The sequence below is a fragment of the Hippocampus guttulatus genome, chromosome 11 (genome assembly GCF_054856545.1).
Source record: "Hippocampus guttulatus isolate MCC_2025c chromosome 11, RoL_Hgut_1.0, whole genome shotgun sequence".
Lineage (NCBI taxonomy): Eukaryota > Metazoa > Chordata > Actinopteri > Syngnathiformes > Syngnathidae > Hippocampus > Hippocampus guttulatus.
The window spans coordinates 16,744,176-16,768,545 of NC_141271.1; the positions used below are offsets into that span (position 1 = coordinate 16,744,176).

Below are 24,370 nucleotides of genomic sequence, written 5' to 3' on the forward strand. Positions count from 1 at the left end.
GCACGCACGTACACACACAGGTGAAATTGGGTGAATAAACCACACACCGAAGGTCCGGTTTTATTAATCCAAGCACTATGTAGCAGCAGTGTACAGTGTTGATGGAACGATATGTACTTTAGTTTCAATTGCACTTTTTAAAGAAGGTACCATCAGGGTCCCGAGCAGACGTGGTCTGGTCCATGATAAGAACAGAACCTTACTGTGAGGCATCTGCAACAATCATTGGCAGGCTACACATGCAGGTGGAACAATAGTTGGAGGCTCTCTTTTTTTTTTCTTTTAAAGGAACATCCCGTCTGTCCGTTCTACTTTCCGCTTGTGCTGCTGCCTGGCAGCAGTGCAGTGTCCCTCTCCAACGTGTGCGCACACGCACACGCACACACACACACACACCACTGAGGGGAGTCCACACTCATGTAGAAGGAGCACGTCTCTTTCTATGAATGACTGTCCCGCACTTGGCTGGTGACCAGTCCAGGGTGTACCTCACCTCTCGCCCAAAGTCAGCTGAGATCGGTTCCAGCTCAGCTGTGACCCTAATGCTACCGAAAATGGATAGATGGATGGACCCGTTTTCAGGTGTCCAGATGTGCTGTATTTACAGTTACTTCAGGCGGCATGTTGTACGGTAGCATAGCAAAGAGCTTCGTTGATGGCTTGTGTGTGTACATCTACTGTCTGACGTGTTTGGCAAGAACACATGTTGTCCCTTTGGCTTTGTAATCACTAAGCAGATGCAGTGTGTGTGTGTGTGTGTGTGTGTGAATCTTGTATGCGTTAAGGCACAGCAAGTGAAATTGAATACTTGTTGTGGAGATATGATCAGCAAAAGTGAAGATTCACTCTAAATTTGTTTTGGCTGTCAGCAATAGTGTTAAAACAAACGGGCCATTAATAGAGCCGTCGTAGCTGTATCCGTTTTTGTGGTTAATTACTAATCAGGAAATGAAACTTGATGAGCGGAAGTGGTATTTTTCTTGAATGAGCTGCAGGTGGCGCTGCTGTCTCAAGGTTGACTAAGTAGCTGCCTGAACATGATGTACTGTACACTGTAATGACAGTCTTTTTTTTTTTTTTTTTTTTTTTTAAATCAAATGTGAGCCAGGGCCTCTCGCAGTTCCATCACTAAAGCATTTTTGGGGGTGGCAGTGCTCCAGATTTAGCCAAATTTTCACTGTGGGGGGCAATAACCGCATGTCTCAATTCTTTTGTCAATGTGTTGATTAATGGTTAGCAATAGAAAACCAACACGCATTAGATGGCTATAGTAAAATAAATAAAGCCACTTGTCTTTTCAGTTTGAAAATTTGTATATCTTTTTTGTGATTGGCATTTTAGTGTTTGGATTTGCCCCATTTTAATTGATTGATTTTAGCAGGGAAATTACAAAATTAATATCTACAATCAATAAATTAACCTATGGTTCGGCATTGACTAAATACATTATTTACAGTTAACCGAGTTTTGGGGGGGGTCAAAATGAATATAGTCAATCAGCAAGAATGATTATTTAAAAAAAAGATGACTGAATACATGGAAACTACCTAATTAAAAATAAATAAACAGCCAACATGACAGGAGTTTACATAATGCTGCATAAAATGCTCGACAGGTCACAATTTGCCTAACCCTGGGTTAGAGGCTCTCCCTGCAGCGTAGCGAAGGAAGCTCAACATTATATATGGACAGAGTGGCTTATGCGCAGGTAGTTAAAAATGAGACAATAGGGCCAGGGAGTGGGTGGCGGGGTGAGTAGCAAGCTGAGAGTGAAGAGACACTGAACTGTCGACCATTGTCTGTCTCTTGGTTTTCAGCTGAACGTGATCATAAATATGCCGGGTGATGTTATCCGATGTGTGCCCTCAGCTGTGTGGTTTGACGAGTTGTTCCCCCATCACAAACTGTATTAAAAGGGGAAAAAAATAAATCCAATCTGCTGAGATATTTTATAAAAATACCCATTTTTCTGCAACATTAAGGATGTATTAAATATGTCCGGATGCCAGTGAAATCTCTAAGCATGCATGTGGTCGTAGCTAAGTATGGGCGTCCGCGTTTAAGGCCGACTCGGGAGTCGTTAGAGTAGCTGAGAAAAGATCTTTGCGACCTTCGCAAGCATGGTGAAGTTGACCCTCCTTGTGAGAGGTTTCTTCCAACGGTGGCGCCACAGAACCCCCGCCAGGGCTCGCTCACGTCCAAGAGCGCGTTTTAAGTGTTTCTCCTCGCATCTCAAGTGTCCAGTCAAATGCCGAATGCGAAGAGCGGAGCGAGCGGACGTGCGCTACCACAAGCTCACTGTCGGTTCCATGTTAATAAAGCCGGGGGTTTTCCGCAGCTCCCAGTACAGGTTGTTGGAGACCCATCGTTCCCTGTGATTAGCGTCAACCACTTTCCTGTAACAAAAAGAGTGCAGTGGAGGACCGTAAAATTTATTCTAGGGTGAACAAAGAGTTTGAATGAAGGACAAAGGACGTCGAAGGCTGTAATGTATGGGTAACTGGAGGATTGCAAAGTGAAAAAGAGAGTCTGAGGGAAGAAATGGTGAGGGATGAAGCAAGGAAGAAATGAAGTAAAAAAAGATAAGTACAAAAGAGTTCTGGGGATATAGGAAGGATGTAATGATTAGCCGGAAGAATGGGAATAAACAGGCACGGTTTCGTAAGGCTTGTATGATCCGCTGAATGAGTGTTGTTACTGTCTTACTTGAAGAAGCGGGGCTCCTGTTTGACATTATTCTCTTCATTCCACTTTCTCCTTATTCTCTGCAGGTCTTCGATTCGCTGCTTCTCTGAGGCGGCCAGCTCCAAATTGCCCTCTTCTAGGTGCCTGGTGTGAGGCAGAGTACATGTTGAATTACTAATGTTGCTGTCCAGCATGTGGGATTTGTGTTTGACGGCGGTCGCGTCACCTTTGATCGGGTCTGAACCGTGCGTCCGTTCGCGGTAGGACATCTTTTAGCTCGGGACAAAGCTCGTTGAGTTCAGTGGCAAACCTGGTGAAGCCATAGTATAGCTCGTAGTCTGTGGGCATGGAGCCTAGCGAGAAAAAACAACAACATTGATGTACAGTGGGATGGGGACAGAGCTCTGCTGCGAAGAAGAGAATTCGCAAGTAATGGCCACTAAACATTACAGTTGTTCAAAAACTGTAAGCTATTGAACGCAGATTGGACCGGATATCATCGCGTTTGCGGCACGCATTTCATATCGGGTAAGTCATCATAGCCATTTGGTTTTTCTACACGTCAGCAAGTGAAAAGTTGCCTTCCAGTGCAATCCCACCACACTTTGATGCGATTCTCTGTTCCCTTTTATGCAACATAACAACCAGCAAAACAAAAAAGCAGACACGCTCGCTATCTTACTCACACTGCCATGCAAGTAGAGTTATCTCTAAATTCCCTTTCTTTTGACGATGGTCCAAGCGGGGCTAAACTTTTCTCTCTTGATAAACACTAGGTTTCTACACTAAATAAAGAGGGATATCGCGGCCGCCTTGTAACATCTTCCGCCCACTCTGTAATTCCATTAGGATTGGAAAATTGCTTTCCATCTGGCAATGTTAGTTTTATAATGGGATTTTCACGCCCCATCATAGTTTGTCGACTTGTGTGTCCATAATGTACCCCGCCGTCCTTTCCGCACGAGCAGTGCATGTGCATCCTGATTATGTCATTGTTGTTTACAAACTGGAAAATGATCGATTCCATCGAGTAGAGAGCATATTTTCCCCATCCCCCAAAAAACAGGAGACAGACCCCCTCAACCCCACCAAAAAAACCCACACCAAACCACAAATATGTGGGGTGTCCACCGTATGTATGTGCTGCTGTTTCATGTAAAAATAGCAGTTGAGTGACAATTACCGAAAGATCTATGCTAATTTTCGTTAGCTCATCGATGGTATTTTGCATGATATGTTAGCATTAAGCTATCAAACAAAATGACATGGTTTGGTTGAGCATTTAATTATATAATGTTAAATCATCTTTTTTTATGTGAGTGGCCAATTAACAGCTTGAAGCAAGCACTTTCCCTGAGGAATACCTCAAATGTGATTCAGGTTACATGTGTTAATCCTATCGTCTATCGCAGATGATCATCTATTACGGTTGGGTCCGGAAGGTATCCCCGCCATCAACGAGGGTTGACGGTATCCCAAATGTAAGCATCTGAAGTGACAATCCAGCGGTCTACCTGGCCTCCAGATACATTTGGCGGAAGGTGGCACGCCACAGTAAAGCCCCTCGTGCCATTTTCCAAAAAGCCTGTGGATCACTTTCCCTTCTTGGTCCATCACAAATCCTTGGATCTCGTTCACATTAGAACTCCAGTAGTTCCCCTAAAAGAACGACACGGGTCGTCAACATGGAGTCCACACGTATCCGAGCCACAATGAAACCTGCGGTGACCTTGACGAAGGTGAGTTTGCAGAGGCAAGCGCTGCTTTTTGTGTTTCTGACGGTAATCTCGCCATAGTGTTCGATCCACCGGCGGCCACTGAGGATGTTGTGGACACACGTGGTGACTTTGTTCCATTCGTAGTGATCTCCAAACCTGAACACATCAACAACAAACAGTCTGGACATGTCTCTCCAGGTGGGAAGGTAAGAAAAACGCAACGTTGTTTTTGTAACGCCAATTTAATCGTCACATACCTCGCATTCACAAAACAAGACCAATAGGAGTGGCCCCATTACTCTAGGGTGTTTATCGAATCTACCTACAGTACATGAGTCACTTAGTGAATTAATTGACAGAAATAAATGAAATGTGGCATCTTTAAAACGAGTGAACGCAAGATTTAAAGAATCGCAGTCTTTACAGATAATCAAAGCTTTCATTTAAAAGACATTTTCACGGTCGATTTTTCTTTTGCTGTGTTTCAGTCAGATGTGTTCTCTTTATTATACGGCAAGAACGCACGAACATGGAAGTGGTTTGATCAAGTTGTGTGTTCAGTTCAATAGCTCCACATTTTCAGTATTCATGCATTAATTATATTCAGGGGTAAAAATAGTTGCGCCGCTGGGGCTTTACATATTTGTGCCTGTGTGAAGCCGGTAAAAGACTCAAAACCACCAAGAGTCACTGAGCACAGCATCGGATTTTGGGGTCTGTTTACAAGTGAAATTTCACTGACGCACATACGGCCGTCTACTTTGGAACTCACCCCAAATATTCGGCTAAAATAGCGAGAACGGGGTGCGTCACTACCTGGGAATCATCAGACTCACTGTCCCGACTGGCAAGATCTCCATTGATTTTCCCCAGAATTTGTTTTTCCATCTGACGTCTATGGAAAGAAAAATAGCAATCGCTGTCATATTGAAGTGATGTTGATATCCCAAGGGTAACTTCCATTATTATCGCATCCATGCCGAATCCCCCACTAATCGGAGTTGCATCCTACCTTGCCAAAAGGTGAAATTCTTGGACTCGCAGTGGCAGGCAGAGATGGGAGGGTGGTGGCTCACCTTGAGAGAACAACACAATGACAGTCTACTTCATCGTCTTTAATTACACCAAAATGGCACCCCCAAAAAAATGGAGGAGGAAGGCAGAAGGTAAACTGTCATGTCACAGGTGGTGTGCATATTGAACATTTGTGAAGCTTTGTGAACTTCCTGACAAAATCCATATCCATTTGACTCCGTTATTAAATTGACCGCTATTAAATTGTGTTTAAATATCTGTTGCGTTACATTATCACAGAGATGCTCTTCGTTAGCTTGTCAATGGTGTTTCCGTGATGTGCGAGCATGAAGCTCGCGGGCTTTATGGCAAAGTTGTGTGTTTGATTCTCTTTGTTTTGTATTTAGTTTGACAGTAAACCTTGATTGTGAGAGACAGTAAAAGAACTTGGGAAGCCTCTTTTTCGAAGAATTGTTCGCTAGCTTCCAAATGCCTGCTTGTTGTGAAGTGAGTTGACTCAGTCACGACACAGTGCTCATATTTAATTTTTTACTTGTATGTTAAAGCCAAAAACCGGCCCAGCAACTGCTCCGTCGTTTAACAAGGCACCACTCTTTTCAATGTTGTGAGTGAGTGAGTGTGATTCCCATAAGAAACGTTGCGCAAGCATGACTGTACCTGTTCAGAGAAAAAACAGAAGCCCTTGTCTTCTCTTATACATTCGTACGTCTCTCCGAGGAGTGGGTTGAATGGCTTACTTCCTGCTCGGTAGTAGGTGGATGAGTAGCCTGAGACAGCGAAGGCGGCAACCAGAACCTGGCACAAGCCAAACAAACACCGCTGACATCAACCTAAAGGGACCAACATTCTTCATCAATAAGATATGAAGCACAGAAGCATCCTGTCGCCCCGGCAGGGTGGAACAGCGGTACAGCGACTTGCACCGTCGCCCCCACGGGTTCAAAACCGGCTGGGGTCTTTAGGTGTGGATGCGGGTGGTTGTTTAAAGGTGACAGCCTCGTCAGGGCATACTGTTACAGGGTTTCTGCTGGTCTATAAAAGCATTCGAAGTCATTAAATGGATTGTGCGATAATTAAGGCCCTAAATGGCATTTAAAAAGTATGAAATATCATGTCCAGAAATATAAACTCAATTGACCCAGCATTGTTAGGCTCCAAGTTACTAGTTAGCACTGAGCTAGCTTGCTCCAGCTTTTAAAGTGTGCTTTCGCGTGTGAGTATATGTGGCAGTTTTAGTTTAAAGTGGCACTGAAAACAACGTTAAAAAGTATGAAATGAAATTTGATCATACCCGCTGAAACCTTGAGTTTGATATGGCCTTAAAATAAAGTGAACAGTATCCCAAAATAAATTCAAACCTCTCTCCTGTTTTTGATGGAAAATTAGGCCTCACTACACCACTGAATTTTAAAATCGGTCATTAAATGGATACTCGGAGAGCAGGAAAAACATAAAGAAGTGGTATTTGAGAGGTCTACCATGCGTTCAAAGGGATCCTCCGTCTCAGCGGCCTTGTCTAGCAGCTCGCTGTACTCCAGCTCTTCACACATGCGCTGCAGCGTGTTGAGAGGCTCGTTGAGCTCCACGGGCATGGACACTTTGGACAGGTCCTTGCCGATGTTGTTTCGCAAGATGTTCCATAGGTTGATGTTGCCGGTGTCGGGGCAGGGCGCCGGCAGGCACATGCGCCGCCCGTTACGGAAGGCGCAGCCAGCAAAGTCTCCATTGGCCACTGAGAAGAAACACAAAAAACACGAAATGTTGCTTTTATTTCATGTGATATTTACAGGCGACAAGGTCTAAGAAGCCCCCCCAATCAGAGGTGAGCGGTCAGACAACTTCCACACTCAAATCCACACCGTCGCCGAGCGGGAACTGAACGCAAGCAGCCTGCACAGAAGCTGGACAAGTGAACCACTGCACTGCCAAGGACACGGTAATATCAAATCACATATCCATTCAATTTGCTATGAGTGTGTCGGAACAAGCCGTAATTTCAAGCAAAGTTTCATCTAGATCTGATCCAGATTGCCTTTACATTTAACATGGACAATTCCATTTAGACAATATTACCTCAGTAACAATATTATAGAAGTTAAATACTTTATTTTCAGGTGTTCAATGAATCTATACAGCTCAAGATATACTCTGAATTGAACTACTCAAATAAATAAACTTTTCAGCGATACTATTTATTGAGGGTTATAATAGTTTTGGATTTTTGATTATAGTTCATTTTAATTTTGTTTTGACTTGTGTTTTTTTAAATTCCGTGAATTTTAATTATTTTTAAAATTTTTATTTTTACGAAAATATTTTGCTTGTTCAATTTTTATTAGTTTTAGTAATAGTTTTTTTTAATGCGAGATTGGTAGAGTTCATTTATTCAATGAACAAAAATGCTTTTCGATTTTAGTTTATTTCCTTCATTTTCAGGAACTATAACCCTGGCATCTGTATGTAGAATGTCAAATCTCATCATATCAGGGTGTAACTTTTGCTGAAGCTACGGATTTTTCACTTGACTCCTGCTACTCTGTCACTCAACACAAGTGGGGTTTTATTTACTTTAAAGCCTACCTTTGAAGTAATAAGGCCAAATCTGTTAGTTTTCCACATGAGACTACTGTACTGAGGAGTTCCCTTTGACGAGAGATAATGTGTAACTAAAGATGTGTGGGATGTGACAGAGGTGAAGGCGGCAGATTCCATCCCTCCCCACACAGGCTGCTCATAAAGCCAAAGAAAAAGATCTTGCCACAGAGCAGCCGAGTAAGTCGTTGGCTTCAGCCGCAATGACAAACGCGCTCGCCAAGGGCCTTTACCAGCACCGAGCGTGTCAGTGTTTTGCTTCCTCCGAGTAGGATCCACTGTGGCGCCATTGCACTCTTAAAACTAGAAAAATGCTTCCTTTACAAAGTCAGTGGGGGCTCCGAACGAGATTGGAACCTACTTTGTCTGGAGACGTTATCGGTCACGCTGGCGTTGTCCTCTGAGATGTTATCGCTCACGTCGCTGACGTATGACTCATCGTCTGAGCCCTATTTGGGGAACAGGCACAGGGGGCAGATTTAGGATTGAGACAATTGCAAATTGTTAGGCAGATGGAAAGAAGCTGCCATGCAACATCTGCCCCGCTGCAGCTATCCCGCAGAGAGACACTGCGGCACATTTTACATGAAAGCAGTCACGTCTGTATTAGCCCGTGTTGCGGTCTCCTTGTGCTTTGGGTTTGAATGGGCCTGCCATCAGGCTACGGTGTGAGAAATGTCCTCTGGGAGTGATCCTTCACATGGCTCAATGCATGCCTGGAGAGCAACTCTCTTTAATAGCCCCTCAGAGGCCGACAAAGAGTTAGCAGGCAGAAACGATGGTTTCAAGTGGCCAAATTGTTTTTTGTTGTTTTTAAACAAGGCTGGAAGCTTTGTTCTAATTAAAAATAAAGAAATAAAATACCAAATTGAAGCCGAACGAGGGATGAGGTATTTGCCCTAATTAACAAGAGCCCCTCTAAGTGCCTGACGATGATTGAGTTTCCGTTAAATCGGCCATTTTAACCTCGCAGGCGGCTCTCATTAGTTGCTAACTAACCCAGGGCCGATATTATCGTCCTCGCAGTCCACCCCCGCGACGCAAATTACCTCGTTCTCAGATGAGCTGGCTGATAGGAGCACTTCCTGGGCATCAAAGAACTCAGAGACCGATTCCGACATGGAGAGTCGGCTCTCATTAGAGGCCTGCTGAGTCAGCGGGATCCCCATCTGCTCTGCAACCTGCCAGTCAACACATGCAAACATGTTACACGCTCGTGGATGAGAATTGGAATTGAAAGACACCCGAGTTTGTTTTATGGCAAAGTTCCATCCATTTCTAATTTGTCATTTTCCTCTAACAATGATGTCATCATCCGCATTGAATAATGATGCCTTAAAACATAACTGTGAGCCTCCATCAATCTTTGAGGCCATTGATCAATAAGGCAGGAAAGCAATAATACAACCACCGGGCCGCCCTGTTGTTTTATCAATAAGGGGGCTTTAAATTAGCACTGCCAGTGCCAATAATGAACACAGTCACCTACCTCATCAGGAGTGGAGATGATATTCACGCTGACGACTTGCTCCGACAGGACAGACTCCGAGTGGATGCGGTTCAGTCGGGATCGTAGCTCTGCGTTTTGGGACACGGCCTTGGGCAATAAGGAAATGGGTTGTTGTCATGTTCATTGACCAAAGGACCAATTGAGCCCAGAATATTTTTAACTGGCATACAGTTGTGCTCAAGGTTTTATATACCCTTGGCAGAAGCTGTCAAATCAAATATGGCTGACCACGTGGAAACGTTTTATTTGGTTTTGGGATAGCGGTCGGGGGCAGCTTTTTGTTGTTACAAGAGTGTGTATGGTCTTTTGAAATGATAACAACAACTGAAATTACCTAAATGGCCTGATCAGAAATGTACATACCATTGAATGTTGCGCCTGGTGATATACACACACACACACACACAGGTTTTTTTTTTTTTTGGTTTTTTTTGTGAATGGTGTGTTTCCACACTTTCCTTTTTTTGACTATATTTAGTGTCTGTGTATGATTAATCAATGAGTTTCTCAGCTCTTGTTCACCCAGGGCTGCCCTAAATTGGATGGAAACTGAGCCGTGGCAAAAAAAAAAAAAATTCCTATGAAGTGATGGGTGACGATCATCCCCCCCCACACAAGGCTTTTGCCAAGGAATGTGACCTCTAGCTTTTGGACAATGTTGTCGCATTAGCTTGTCACTATGAAGAGGGCAGAACCATTTTACCACTGTGATGGAAACAGTCGATGAGGAGCAGTGCAATTACAGCAAGTCGCTGGGCCAGAGAAGACAGACCAAGGAGCAGCGTTAATGAAGTCCACGGCACATTTCGTTTTCTCGCCAATTAGTTTCAGAAAAGACAAATGGACGTCAACGCTCTCTCATATCACTTTATGCTGTTGAGTGTGGCTCGTTGAATCTACTGTACAGTATTTCAGAACACTGTAGAGGCAGTGTAGTAGGAGTTATTAACTAGTCGGCACTTTCCTCAAATTTTCTTGGTAACCAGTGTCATAATAACCAGAAAATATGTTTGACAGACACATTTAGTCGGAGTGAAGGACGGGGCTCATTACCTGTGATAGAGACTTCCTGAGGGAGTTGATCTGAGCCGATTGGTCGGACTGGTCCTGGTCAGACAGAATCTGCTTGATCTTTTCTTTCTCTATGGCTACTGTGTTGAAGGCTGACTTGAGCAGAGCGTGGACTGCGTACAGATAGAATGACGCAAGAACGATAACGATCACTTATGCAGCATGATTGATTGATTTATTTTAGTTACGTCCTCGGCTTTGGCTTGGTGCGTAAAATGCAATGTAGCGTTCTTAAAACATATGACGTAAGTGTAAGAGTGAAGCGCGATATCAGGTTCGAGACCACGCCGAGTTGTTTGGCACAGAATTTCAAATGCAAATCTCAAGAGCCACTGAGTAGCACATCGACGCGATGGGACGTAAAATTGCCTTGTGAGCGTGCAGAGGGATGACAGAGAGGGATGCCGTCGCCGACTATATTATGTAATGGAGCAATGCCTCCGAGCTAGTCGACTGCAGCCGCACGGCATCACACATGTGACATGCCTCGCTGTCCACTGCTTGTCTAGAAGCGAACCCACATATGCTCTTGAAGCCACCTGCGCATGGAAGACGTTTGGCCAAATATTTTTATTGGAAACACCGCCCGACTTGATGCACCGCAACCTTCTGCCGTAAATAGTAGGAAGAAGCTATAATATTTTGATGTAAATCCAGTGACGGTGTGGCTGCAACAAGTTCTTGACATTTTAAAGGGGGGAGTCAAGGACAAAAAAATATCTTCATATAATATATTCTATATAATACTTACATTTGTGGAATATGAATTATGTGAAAAAAATAATTGACCCTTTTTTTTTTTTTAATCCATCTCAGGGTGCAGCCATTTTGCCTTGTACTGCCACTGGCCGTCGACTGAAAATGACATCACCGTGCCAAAGGGCTCAGCTTGCGAACATCACATGACCAAACCCCCCAAAACAGGTGAGCCATGACGGTTGTTACCTACGCTTTTAGGCAGCAGAGCGGTGTGTGTGTGTGCGTGAGTGAGATATTCCAAAATCATGTGCATTCAGTGGGGGAAAAAAGCGACGACAGGAAGAAAACCCATTTTAGTCGACTTTTCAGTGTACTGGTATATGTGCAAATGTTTGACCATGTGTAATATGACATAAGAGTTTCATTCTTCGTGACCAAACATAAACCCGTTTGTTCCTGACGTTGTTGCATGAAAGGGTTAAGTCAGCTGTGACCAGATTGCAACAACAGAATTTCAAAACATACGGTTGGGGCATGGTAACGCTCTTCAGTCATGCTTGCTTTCATGTTTACCTTTTTGGGCAATGGTGCAGAATTCCTCCTGCAGTTTAATGTAGTCACTGGTACACTCTACGCTGTCTGTTAGCCGGGAGGCGGGAGCTTGAAAGTCCCCCATCTCGGCGCAGAGGTTCGGGTTGGATGAGTGGAGGCGGACGGGTGACATGCTGGATGATAGCGGGACCTAAAGAGAGGTGGCGATGCGGGGTGAATCAACCGAGAAGTGCAATCCTGTTGTGAGCCTGTCTTGTTAGTCCGTAAAAGCCAAATGCACATTGTGCACTAGAATATTATGAGAGGCATTCAGCCTCGAGACACTTGCAAATCAAGCATGCCCTTGTCAAAATCTTTTTTTGACTCTCTTATCTGTGCTCTGCAGAAGTATTCGTGATACCTTTCTTGAAGTGTGGATAAAATGTATGAAAGCCAGGTGTTGCTTGGTTTGTTGTTGTTGGGTTTTTTTTTTTAGAAAGCACACAATGTGCTCAGCAAAATAAGAGCAAAAATGGGCAAAACAGAGAACAAGACCACGTGACCAATGCTGAGTTTTAAGCTAAAGAGAAACATAAGCATAGATTTAAAAAATTAAACCTAACAGTGTATAAGTGTTATTTTTATTTCAAATTGGAGCCAGCATTTTTGTTCTGGTGAGGTCTGAGAGTCAGGCCTCTCTTGGTTTGTGACACAAAACAAAGAGAAAAGGTACCTGAAGCTGGAATTTTGAATCTTTGCCGACACTTTTTGTCCTCCATCTTCTGTTCATGCGCTTTTCTTTCTTTGTCAATTCTACACAAGCGGTCTAGGTGGCAAACGATGGATCACAGTACGTAACACAACACAGTCACACAAAAAGCAAGTCAACGTCAAGTGACTGTTGTGAAGCTAGAAATCAGACAAGATTCCAAAAAAAACGAGCAGCAAACAAAATTCTGAGGCAAATGGGATGAGTGACGCGAAGCAGTGTGTGTGTGTGGGGGGGGGGGGGGCGGGGGGTGCAGGTGAGTGTGTGTGTGTGCTCAACCTGCATATCTGCAAAGTTGGGTGCCGACTGAGTCCTCTGGAGAATCTCCAGATTTTGCAAGAGGCCACTCAGCTCAGTGAGGCTGGACTGGCATCGCGCAAGTTCTGAAATGATTTTGTCATCGAAAGATGCTGAACCAGATCATAGCAAGTCATCCGAGATAATCGTTTGACACACACGAAATGAGGATAGCTCCAGGATGACGTACAAGCTTCCAGCTCAAACAGAGACAACAGAACGCACCCTCTGCGCATTTGTCCATCTCCTCGGATTCTTGTAGCCAGGCAGCCACCTTGCTCTGACCGTTGCTGTAAGAGCTGCTGGTGGGGACTGGCGTTTGCCATGGCAACCCGCTGGCTTTGGCATGCTTTCAAGAGATACAAGGGTTGGTGTCAGAAGTAAACTCTTGACAGAAAAATAAGCCAGAAATAGTAACACGTAAGTCAGGGAAGCAAGCCCCGTCACAAAATGGGGAATATCTGCGAGGAAGTGACGGCCACCCAAAAAGGTTTGTAATTGCCTATAGATACCATAAAATGGCAGCAAAATACTCCATTTGTTTTACAAAGCTACGGCCTGAGTAACTGAAGCTCTTCCCCTCACCTCAACATAGTTCTCAAGCCCTAAGATGGTGCCAAAGGTGGAATTATTTTAAGCAAATAACCAATGCCCCCCCCCCCCAAAAAGACCCAAGTAGGCGGATTTACAAATGGAGAAGCACAACTGATGCAGGGATGACTGTGTAGTCATTATTTTTGGAAAGGTGCTGCTTCTGTCACATCAGACGGAACTAAAAAAACAAAACAAAACATCCCTTTCCATTTGTCATTGTTTAGTTTTGAAATGAGGCACAGCTGGAACAAAACCATGAATTTGGCTGGCAGGTTTTGCTTTGACAGGAGACTAATTGATCCGATGTATCGATATTCAGTGTCTGAGATTGTCTTTGAAGGGACGAGAAATATGTACCGTATTTTCCGCACTATAAGGCGCACTTAAAAGCATTCAATTTTCTCAAGAGCCGACAATGTGCCTTGTAATCCGATGCGCCTTATATTCTGATCAATATTCTGATTTCTTGGATGTAGCATTTTAAATGTTCTGTAAGGTGCTTTGTTTCAGCTGCAGTGGTTGTGAAAGCTCTACATAAATAAAGCTGTATTTTATTGTATTCCTTTTAGCCTAGCTCCATCTAGTGGCTGCATAACACAACCACAGCCACTATTGTAGATCATATTTCATTCCCCTTTATATGAAAACAGTTTTAAAATAGGCCATTCACTGAAGGTGCGCATTATACTCCTAAGCGCCTTATAGTGGGGAAAATACGGTAATTATGGAAGACGGCAGGAAGGAATGGCGTTCTTAACACTTTTCAGGGAGCCCCTTTCAGTCGGATTCCAACTACGGGATGTAAAGTTCTGCTTCAGACAGTCTCGTCTAACATCCTGACCCCTTCATTGGAAATACTCTGCAGTGTTTTCATTGATAAAAGCACCAGCGCACAATGCGTCTAGACCCCAGAGAAGAAAAATGATTCCTTTATCCTAACGCTCAGATCCATTTTGTCTGTCAGGTAGCCATTAGAGCAATGGACTCTAATCGACCACGCATACACAGCCATCAGTCAGCGAACTGATCACTTTGCGGAGATCACAATGACCTTTTAACAAAGAGGCAGACAATTCACAAGAGAGAGAGAGAGACTTTCCGCGAGCCATTTTCACCAATTTGTGTCCCGAGCGACATACCTTGGCGTCGTGTCCGACGGTCGAAGCGGCTTGCGGTGACTCTGCAACCGCAGATGAAGGGAACGTCCGCATGGAGGCGTCCCGAGGAGATCGGACGATCTCGTTCTGTCGGTAAAGGCGGTGATGTCGCAGCTTGGACACCCAGGCATCAAAGATGTCTTGGGATTTGACCTACCAAAGTTGAGCGGACGTTTATTTGATCTCGGTCAACCGCTTTGACGGATTGGTCAATACCGAAATGACAATCCTGACTCTTGGCGTTAACCTTGAGGTGATAGATATGCTCCTCGGTGTCCAGGTCAATACGACGAGCCTTCTTTTTGATGGACATCACAGAGAGGCCGACGTCGATGCTGCCATGCAGTTTGCCTTTCTGGATCTGAGACACGCGTCTAGTTAGGTTCACGAGTTAATTTATGCGCATGACTTTATTCCATTAATTATTCGATATCAGAACTTTTTTTTTTGGTTTTGTCTTCGACAATTCGCTTCTACATTTCTGGTCTTCATTGCTGAGTCCTCACTACAATTTTTAAGCAAGGCCCTTGGCCATTTTTGGTGTAACATACAAATCTGGCGCAAATGAAACACCGCAACTCTTGCTTGCAAACATTGCAGCTGAATCATTGTTGCCAGGCCAGCCTGCTGGTGCCTGGGGTGGGGGGGGGGGGGGGGGGGGTTGAGTCAGGGTTACTTACATCAATGGGGGACTTGGAATACTTCAGGATACCATTGTCCAAAACAAAAAATCGCTGCAGAGGAAAACAACAAGCCTGTGTTAGTTCATTAAAAAAAAAAAAACTTAATTGTGAATCCCTGATGAGAAATCCTGCGTTTGGAGCAGCAATAGATTTAATTGAAATGTGTTGCTTTCAAAATGGTGCATGCTGGTCTAATGGCTCGGGAATTATTTAGGCTAATGATATCTTATCTTATCTTACTGAAGAGAAACCTTTTGTGAAGAAGCAATTTTATTCCAACTGCAGACGTTCAAGAGCTGCTAGCGGAAACAGCCCAAAAAAGCTGCCAACGCCGCCCACCTTACCTTATGCCAGCCTTTCAGAGGCCATTTCCGCTTCTTCAGCATAAACCCTTCGTGTTTATCCGGCCTCTGGACGTTGCTCTGACCGATTTTCAGCCCCTCGATGATTTCCCAACTGTCTGTCTCCTGAAAGTGCAACAAAACGATTGCAGTGTCAGAGCTGATCTGCTCATTCCTCCGGAAGGAAAAAAAGACAAGAGAGATGTAAAACAGGATGACGCTCAAGCCCGCAGTCTAATGGAGGAAACCCTTCGTTCGACTCTCTTACGTAATGTTTGTGCTTCCCCCCCATGTGCTTTGAGTATTTCCCCTCCATTAGCTTCCTCCTCACTGCGCTCTTCTTGCCCTTAGTCTGTAAATCAAAGTGTCGTCTTTGGAGCAAAGAGAATCAAGGTCACGCCGGGACAGGTGGAACCCCCCCCCCCCCCGCCGCTGCCCAGAGAGAAGGGCATTTGAAGGCGCTGGTCATTATCTAGTCCACTGTGCGATGCGCTCTAAAATGATCAATACGTGAATGCATTACAGAACTCGGGACATGAGGATGTGGCCACGGGGAAAAACTTTTTTATCGCACGCCTCGTGAGTTACATCTGTCCACAAACAGATACCGTAAATGATATTTCAAATCCAAACGACAAGTTTTTCCCTTCTATAAGTTTGCCGGCCTTCTGTGGGCACTGCGAGCAGACGCCTCTTCTCGCGCACTGAACAAAGCAAACGCCGTTGGATCTCTTTGGAGACGTGCTGGTTGATTGTTTGGCCCACACTGAAGGGTGGGGGGGGGAACACCAGTCCTGGAATTTTGATGTCATTTATCGGGCATAAGCGAAGCGCCGATGGATATGCGGAACTGGGAGTCGCGGCTTGGAATTGAAGCGGATTTACATGGGACAGGAGAATGAGAGCCAATCTCTTTTCGTTAATGGACGCTACAGCTTCTTGTTGCTTTCAAACTTAGCTTGTAGCAGACGTGTGCACATTTTCAGCAGGACGTCTTTGATCCACTGGTGCAAAGGGCACTTTGATTCGCTCCTCTTTCATTTATAACGGCTTCAAATAACAAAGTGTATGCAGGAAAAGTGGTTAAGATTGTACGACTGTCTGTGTCTTATGTGCTGTGTTGTATTATTTTGTCATTTTATGTTAACGGTTCTTTTGATGGCAGCGCGGGCACCCGCAGCCGCTTCTCTTGTTGTCTGTTTGAGAGGGAAGAAATTTCATCTGTGCAGGATGTTGCTGGACATTTGACAATAAAGTTGTACTTGACTTGACTAAAGTGCGATGGTGGGTTGCACCAAGGTGGTGACCCCTCCAAGAGCCCCCCCCCCCCCCAGCGATGGGCCGGGATGGTTAAAGTTCACGCAGAGAGGTCAGCTCTGTGGTCTTTGAGGTCACGTTACAGGTTTAGACTGTTTCCATGTCAGGACGTCGCTTCCTTGCTTTTTTTTTTTCATGCCAGAGCTCTCTTGTCTTTTGACCCTGAAAGCATAAATGAATGAGGCCAATTGGATTCCCTGCACCCTGCTCACATTTATTGATCCCGCTGCAGAATAATTTAAAGCCGAGCGAGTGGGAGAGAGAGTCTTCTCTGCGAAGCTAAAGTAGCTTGGCGACCTCCCCCTTTTTTCTTGCACTCGATCACAAGTGAAAGAAAGAGACAGAGAAACAGCACGTAGCATGTGACGTCGGAACTTCCCGACATCATGGCGCAAATCAGTCTTTTCATTCACAACTTGTAGTGAGCGTGGTGCCCCTTTTTTTTTTTTTTTTACACCGGCAATGAATCAAATGATTACCGCGACACTCAACCGAACAAGGACAAGCACTCCTCTTGGACATGTTTCGGCGAAATCAGCACTATAAATATCAGTGCGGCGTCCCTCTTCTGATGAGTTTCGATTGCACACATCTGCACGCCGAGGAAAATGTCCCGACGTCTGAGAGGAGTACAAGCGAGCGTTGAGACGTTTCAACACTTGACATGATTCAAAATGCCGGGGTTAGATGGAGCCCAAACATTCCGCTCGACGAGTCACTCGTGAGGGTTGAAATAAGTAACAAGACGCATTCCTTCTATTGAAATTGTGACCGCGCAATGTCGCTTTGGTGTCCTTTTCGGGAGTATAATGCGGCCTTTATGCATGTCGAAGCAATACAAAAGACGGCAGTTACCCGTCATGAAAAGAAAGCGGCCGGATACAAAGAAACTGAAATGACTGCCTTTGTGGTTGGACGCTGCCACCGCAGCATGTCTGCCTATCGGCGGAAAGCTTCTGGGTTTGAATCTTGACTCAGGCCCTCCTGTGTGGCGTTAGCTCGCGTGACTTTTCTCTGCTTACCTCAGCTTCCGACCCGCTTTCCAAAAACATACTTTCGGTCGACTGAAGACTTGACATGACTGTGAGTGGACCTTGACCAAAGTCGGCCGGGCCAGGCCGAAGCTCACTTACTGCACGACACTAATGAAGACAAGCCAAGACTATTTCTTTTGTTTAAATCAACAGATTACTGACTTTACATTGGCTTTCAGTACAGGCAAGCTGCGTGATTCTGCCCTTCAAGAAAATGTCCGGCTATCATTTTTCGACCCAAACTGAGGCCCAGCCGAGTGAGACAAACTTTTTCCCTTGTGTCACTTCTGTGGGCGTAAAGGGAAGGATCAGAACATACAAAGCACTAAATCGTCCCATCGGCCTCAGCAATGTTCACATGCCATGTTTAGAATTATGGATGCACTGTAATGAAATACTTTTTTTTTTTTGTAATCATATATATACACGGATTGATGAAATCGGTGGGAGAAATGTAGAGAAAAGCCAGAACGTGTTTCTCAACAATCCTCCAAATAACCTCTCTTAATTGATAAACGAACTGTGTCGGGGTGAACCACATGAACTCCCCTGCACGATAGCCCTGGAAGTCATTGTTATCATTACAAAAGCAAGAACAAGGGAGAGGAGTAGAACTTTTAATTGCCAGCATGAAGGATTCAACTGTACACTTGCAAACAGGCCCCAGCTCTCATCAACCCGACTCCCTTTCCGCCTTAAAGCACTCCTGTAAGAACGCAAGCCTCCTGCGCAGCTTAGCGTAATATGCCCACATGACCACAAGAGCACCAAGCCTGCACCAGTCCCTCATAAATGATTCAGAACCCGGTGCCGATGGGAAAGCGGTGATGTCGTAGCTTCCGCTTGCATTCTGAATTCTGCAGTGGCAAAATGAAGCAGTCGGGGAGAATCAACCTGCTTTTTTTTTTTTAGGGGTTTGTTTCTTCTTACGGCACTTCCAAAATGTGATCACCAATGACGGATGTGACCCTTGATACAATCTGAAAAGAATAATAAGAGTTCTTCTTTTGATAGCACAAGCATGAAATGTTTGAAGACCGGTTGAGAATTGTGACAGGTCGATCTCTGCAAATCAACTCTAAAACTATCTTGAGCTCGATGAGGTTTCATAATCGATTGGGTTGGATTTTCGCCGACATGCACCCAATACAAAAACTGCTAAGACTAAACTGTCAAATCCTCATAATGACCTCACGTCTCCTCCGAATGATAACAGAAGCCAAGTAGAGAACTGTAGTGTATATCTAGTCGTGACTTTTGGGCTACCCTGGCATAATCCCTCATCGTGAGCAATTCATTCAAATATAATTAGGCTCGAAAGGTATCGCACGCTACCTGCCGGCTGTCGCGCTGCGACGAGGAAGAGGATGACGCGCTCTTGTGCACCGGTGTGGAGGTCTTGTTGACCGCCGCGCAGCTCCTCTCCTCGGAGCTCATGGCGCGGCCGTGGGCGCCTCGCTGCGAGTGTTGGGAGTGCGACATGGTAGAAGGCAGTCGGCTCTGCTTATTAGCTGGTGACTTGCTGGTCGATCGGCATCTGAAAGACAAAGGGGTCAGGGAGTGGATACCATTACTGTCCTGTAAAAAAAAACAACAAAAAAAAAACTATGCAGTGTATGTTTCGTCGCCACATCTAAATCCCGCCACCCAAATTTTTGCGCACCCTCCCCATCGCTATTATGAGCAAATGGATGGCATGGATGTTCTCTGGCTAATGTGCTTGGCATAAAGTCAAAGCTTATCTTAAGACAGATCGCTCTGACCCACCACAGACACAATCAGATGATCAATTTATGTCAATCTCCTGGTTAATCAGATCAGCTAAAACGATCCTAAATCTGTTTGTATAGATGGATACCCCCCCCCCACTCCCCCCCTCACAAAAAAAAAGCAGAAATCTGTGTACTACTATTGTTCTGTCCATTTATTTGGTTGCTGCTAACGTCGGGGGAATGATTATCCAAAGTTTGGTCAGTCTCGCTGTGGCTTTGAGGAAGCTCGCCGCCACGAAGCGAGCGCGGAATTACTTTGGAATGAATGTGAGTGGCGTATGAATTGACTTGGCGTGTGTGACAAGACTGCGATCTTCGCTTGTCTTCTTGATGTCACTTTGACGTGATTCCCACTTTCAGAGAGTGTAAAATGACAGATTGTAAAAATTTGGGGCGGGGGGGGGGGGGGGGATTTTGAGTGGATAAAATCAGTATCATACAATCTAATCGCATAGAGCGTTTGGACATTTGAATGGCAAATCTCTCATTTGCCGAAAACAAGCCGACTGTTTGGCAACGAACGAATCAGGTCTCAGGCTTTGATGTCTGTCAAGCTCTGGGGAGACTCCAGACCACCGAGCAGCTCGGCGCACCTCACAATTAGGCACTCAGCCGTGCGTTACACTCACACACCACAATGTATTATTCAAGTCTTTTCACTTCGTCACTCTCTCCTCTGTCTTAAACCAACTAAGATGGGGGATAAGACCATTTAATTGAGCCGCAGAAGCGAGAGATTTAGCGGGTTATACGTACGGGTTCATTTGTCTTACCTGTAAAATCAAACCGTTTTATTGGTTATTCGGTGGGAAATTAACTGGCGTAGGGGGGGTGCGCAGGTTAGAGTGCTCCTCGCCAGTGACGTGCGCTCGGCTCATTTACGGGTCACTCGGAAGGCGCGTGTGTTTTTGCGTACACTTTTTCATGAATCCAGTACAAGCGATTTAATCAGAATATCGGCCCCCGTAACGGAACACGTGCCAGGCATGCGAAGCGTAGGGTTGGAAGGCGGTGTTCTCGTACTGTTTCAGTTCAAAACACGTTCTCGGAGCCATATGATGGAGTCCTTGGCTGGCTGGGCAGCAATTCCGCTTGGTATGAAGACAGTCGCCATGCAGGACACTTGAGCCCTTGAGCTTAATCTTCTAAATCCAGTCACCGTGATTATGACTCGCTGTGAGCACAGGCGTCACCGCGTAGCTGCAGCTAACCGCAGCACCTATGTGACCAGGAACTTTAAAATTGTGCGAGGCTTGACTTTCATGCTCAATTTGCTCTTTGAAGAAAGGAGACTGACTATACATTGGATATAAAAAGGCGCCACGCCCCCTTGTTCAAATTCCTCAATATGCCCCGTTAACACCTCCAACGTTCGAGTTCAACACGGGCGTTTGTTACAAGTGCAACAATAACACGTTTAATATAAGCACGTGCCAATGCACGAGGGAAATGTGTCATGTCGGTTGGAAATGAGCCACAACCCCCCGCAGTCTTATTTCCCCATGACCGTTTTTCAGTTAGCTGTTGTGAGTACCGCCGCGTCCGTGAAATGTTGACGTCGGCATGAAAGCCCCTTCGTGTCCTTTTCGGTTGTGCTCGTTCAACAAAGCGGGTATTGCGCATCCTACCAAACATTTATGGATTTATAACTTCCGTCAGAAAATATTCAGAGGGAAAAAAAATTAAATAAAGTAAAACTTTAAAGAGGGTGATTTAATTTAAGGACTGTTATGTCGCCACTTGCCGTCGACTGAAAGTGATTGCCAAAAAAACTTTTGACCTGACTTCCCCTTTAATGCGAGATTCCAGTGAACCACCGGATTTACCTACTTATCGTCAGTATTCCAAACGTGATCAATTGCTTTCATTTTGAGGGAAAACGACAGCAGGCTTAGTCAGCAACAGACCAACAGACTCTCCTGAATAATCTTTGAGCAAGATAAATCCCTCAGGGTCTTCTCCTGGAAAATATGCTATGACCTTATTGGAGAGGCTGGTGAAAAGTCCAAATTGTCCCTGAGGGGAGCGTTCCAGAATTTGGATTCAAGCAAGGAAAACCATCCATCCTGATAAGAGTGGCATCACAAGATCCGAGCCACACGGCGAATATTTCACGATTATCACAAGGCTCACAAGAAAGTCAGACACGACCAATGTCTTCCTGATTTAGTTGCCACCACATTGAAACGCATCCACAATATCACAGTAATCACTCTCTAAAAACCCACCGCAGCCAATCTCCCTGTTGCAATATTTCAAGTGCGGCAACACAAACAGACCGGATCTGCGAGGCCAACTGAATTCACTAGTTTTACTGACTAATGATGCACAGGGATAAACAGAGTAGCCAGCCAGTAGGTTTCAGGCAATAGACATCAGGAGGCTGAGACGGAGGGGAGTCACGTCCTTTTTTTTTAAATTTTTTTTTTTTTAGAGAAGCTCATCATTTTCCTAACTCAGTAACTGGACAGAGCCAGTTTATCCTGGGCTGCATTCATGACATCATCTAGGTAGAGCTGTTTTACTCTGCAGTGCTTCTCGGCCACTTGTCTTGCTGGAAAATAGACCGAATAAGAATCTTAATCTTTAACACAGTAGAAAAAAAAATGTACGTTGATGACACCACACGAGGTGCCTTAGGCAGTGAATATGCCAAACTGAGGCAAAAGATAAACACCATTACGGATGAGTCATAGTGCCGTTCTAAAAACAGTCTGGTTATTGTTTTCATTGCGTGGTGATGGGTAAGAAGCGCGTGTGGAAAGATTATTCAAACAGGATTCATCAAGAGCACTTTTCAAAAAAAAACAATGGCGTGATTCAGTCATGAATATGCAAATAAAAGGTCATTTCTCCACCACATCCTTTTTTAGCCAACAAGCGGATGTATGCATAGGAAGGGATGAGGACATCTTCAACTTGAAGGTTTTTCAGGAGGGCCAAAGAAATTAAACTGCAGACCCTTGCGACAGATGCTAAAAAAACAACAACAACAAACTCGCACAAAGAGCTTCCATTTACAGCATGGTGTCAAAATCAAGGCCCGGGGGCCAGATCTGGCCCGCCAGATCGTTTTATGTGGCCCGCGAAAGCAAATCAAACATGTCACCTTCCATGATGCTAGCTAAAATCTCGACCAAAATTTAAAATTCTCATATGTAATAAATAAGAGACATATTCTAAGCATTTTCTTTTAACCAAACCCCTCATTAGAGAAACAAACAAAAGTTGAATAAACCGTTATTATTGACTTTTTTTTCCCAGTCATAACAGCCCTCCAAAGGAAACGGCTATTAAAATGTGGCCCACGACAAAAATGAGTTTTGACACCCCCTGATTTACAAGATCTCTGCTTCTCATTTAATTTGTGTTCTTTTTATGCCATTTTAAACAACTGCAAAGTCACTCTCCGACCTTGGGCCGCAAAAACTGGCAAATAATGTGGCGCAATCCCATAAAGTGACAGAAGTTGGATAACTTACACTATGGGCAATCCGCCAACCCCCCACCCACCCACCCCCCATCCAAAACAAAGCATGGATGGAATATTAAGAATACACATTGTGCTTTATGGATAAGGCTTTAACAATCACATTAAAACGGTGGTTGAGACCTGCTGGTTGGCTTTGATTTAAAAAGGTGAATAGGTTACATCACCGAGGCTTCTGTCTGGATGCTGAATTGCCGCTCAACGGCTCACGAAAAGCCAACGTGTGAACGAATAAACGGTCAAAGTAAAGCCATTCAATTTACGACACAAAACACTTTGCAGATGCTAGTAAAGTCAGCTAGGTGATGGTCATGTCTGGATGGTCCTCCGCGAATCACATCCGGATGCAAATCCAAAAAAAGGATGCTCGAGTCTCGTCGGCTGAGAGGGTGGACACAACGCAGCACACTTCATATCAAAGCATTTTGTTGCAGTCTATCAGTTTACGTAGCTTAAGTGGTCGTTCTGACGAAGAGAACAGCTTATTGCCTTACCACAGACGCGGTGGTGTAATGACCATGTCTTTACAGTTCTTGGCGCAGGAAACGATCGAGCTGGCTCTCCTCCCTGCCTGGTAAGCGGCGATTGACTTCTCCGAGGTAAGCCGTTTGAAGGAAAAGTCCACCTCCGATACGTCAATTTCTCGCAGCGGGCATGTAGGCCAGGAACACAGTGGGGAAGTGGAAGAAAAAAAAGTGCTGTGTTTGCCCCCTTTCCTCGTATGCGAGTTGTGATGCTCTGCTCGGCTCAACCGCACTCTGCTAGCTCCTCCCTGCAGCAGGATCGCTTTGAGTGGGAACAAAGCAACGGAGTGGATCTTGCGGACACCCGCTGGTCCATTGCGCGGTTATAGCGTCCGTCAAGACGCAAAATAGAACTCAGAATGGAAGTTAAAACCGTGAGCAGGAAACACAAAAAGCCGTACCTTAGATGCTAATTATAGACATCCGAAACCATCTTTTCAAACAGGCACTTTGTAAGAGCCTCTTGTGTGCTGTTGAGCAAGTTTTGTAAAAAGAGCAAACATTCTCTTTCTAAAAGCAGAAACCTCGAGTGCAGTGTGCTCTTTTTTTAA

At 44.8% G+C, this 24,370-nt stretch overlaps 1 protein-coding gene across 2 annotated transcripts; it reads right to left on the reverse strand.

Annotated features, from left to right (window-relative positions):
- Window positions 1-26: 26 nt before the first annotated feature.
- osbpl6 (oxysterol binding protein-like 6) lies at window positions 27-24,127 on the reverse strand. 2 transcript variants are annotated; one of them, XM_086123483.1, is made up of 23 exons: window positions 23,790-24,127; window positions 19,369-19,570; window positions 15,686-15,808; window positions 15,339-15,392; window positions 14,906-15,019; window positions 14,641-14,811; window positions 13,133-13,256; window positions 12,890-12,993; window positions 12,575-12,667; window positions 11,884-12,052; window positions 10,594-10,724; window positions 9,520-9,627; window positions 9,080-9,211; window positions 8,392-8,479; window positions 6,917-7,170; window positions 6,096-6,233; window positions 5,416-5,479; window positions 5,220-5,298; window positions 4,415-4,559; window positions 4,200-4,344; window positions 2,912-3,038; window positions 2,707-2,829; window positions 27-2,396 (listed from the first exon to the last, which is right to left on the reverse strand). In XM_086123483.1, the coding sequence occupies exons 2-23, from the start codon at window positions 19,513-19,515 to the stop codon at window positions 2,285-2,287; spliced, it is 2,745 nt and encodes a 914-aa protein (XP_085979609.1). In that variant the 5' UTR covers window positions 19,516-19,570; window positions 23,790-24,127; the 3' UTR covers window positions 27-2,284. The 2 variants fall into 2 exon arrangements, with proteins under 2 accessions (XP_085979609.1, XP_085979610.1); XM_086123484.1 differs by lacking the exon at window positions 12,575-12,667.
- Window positions 24,128-24,370: the final 243 nt, after the last annotated feature.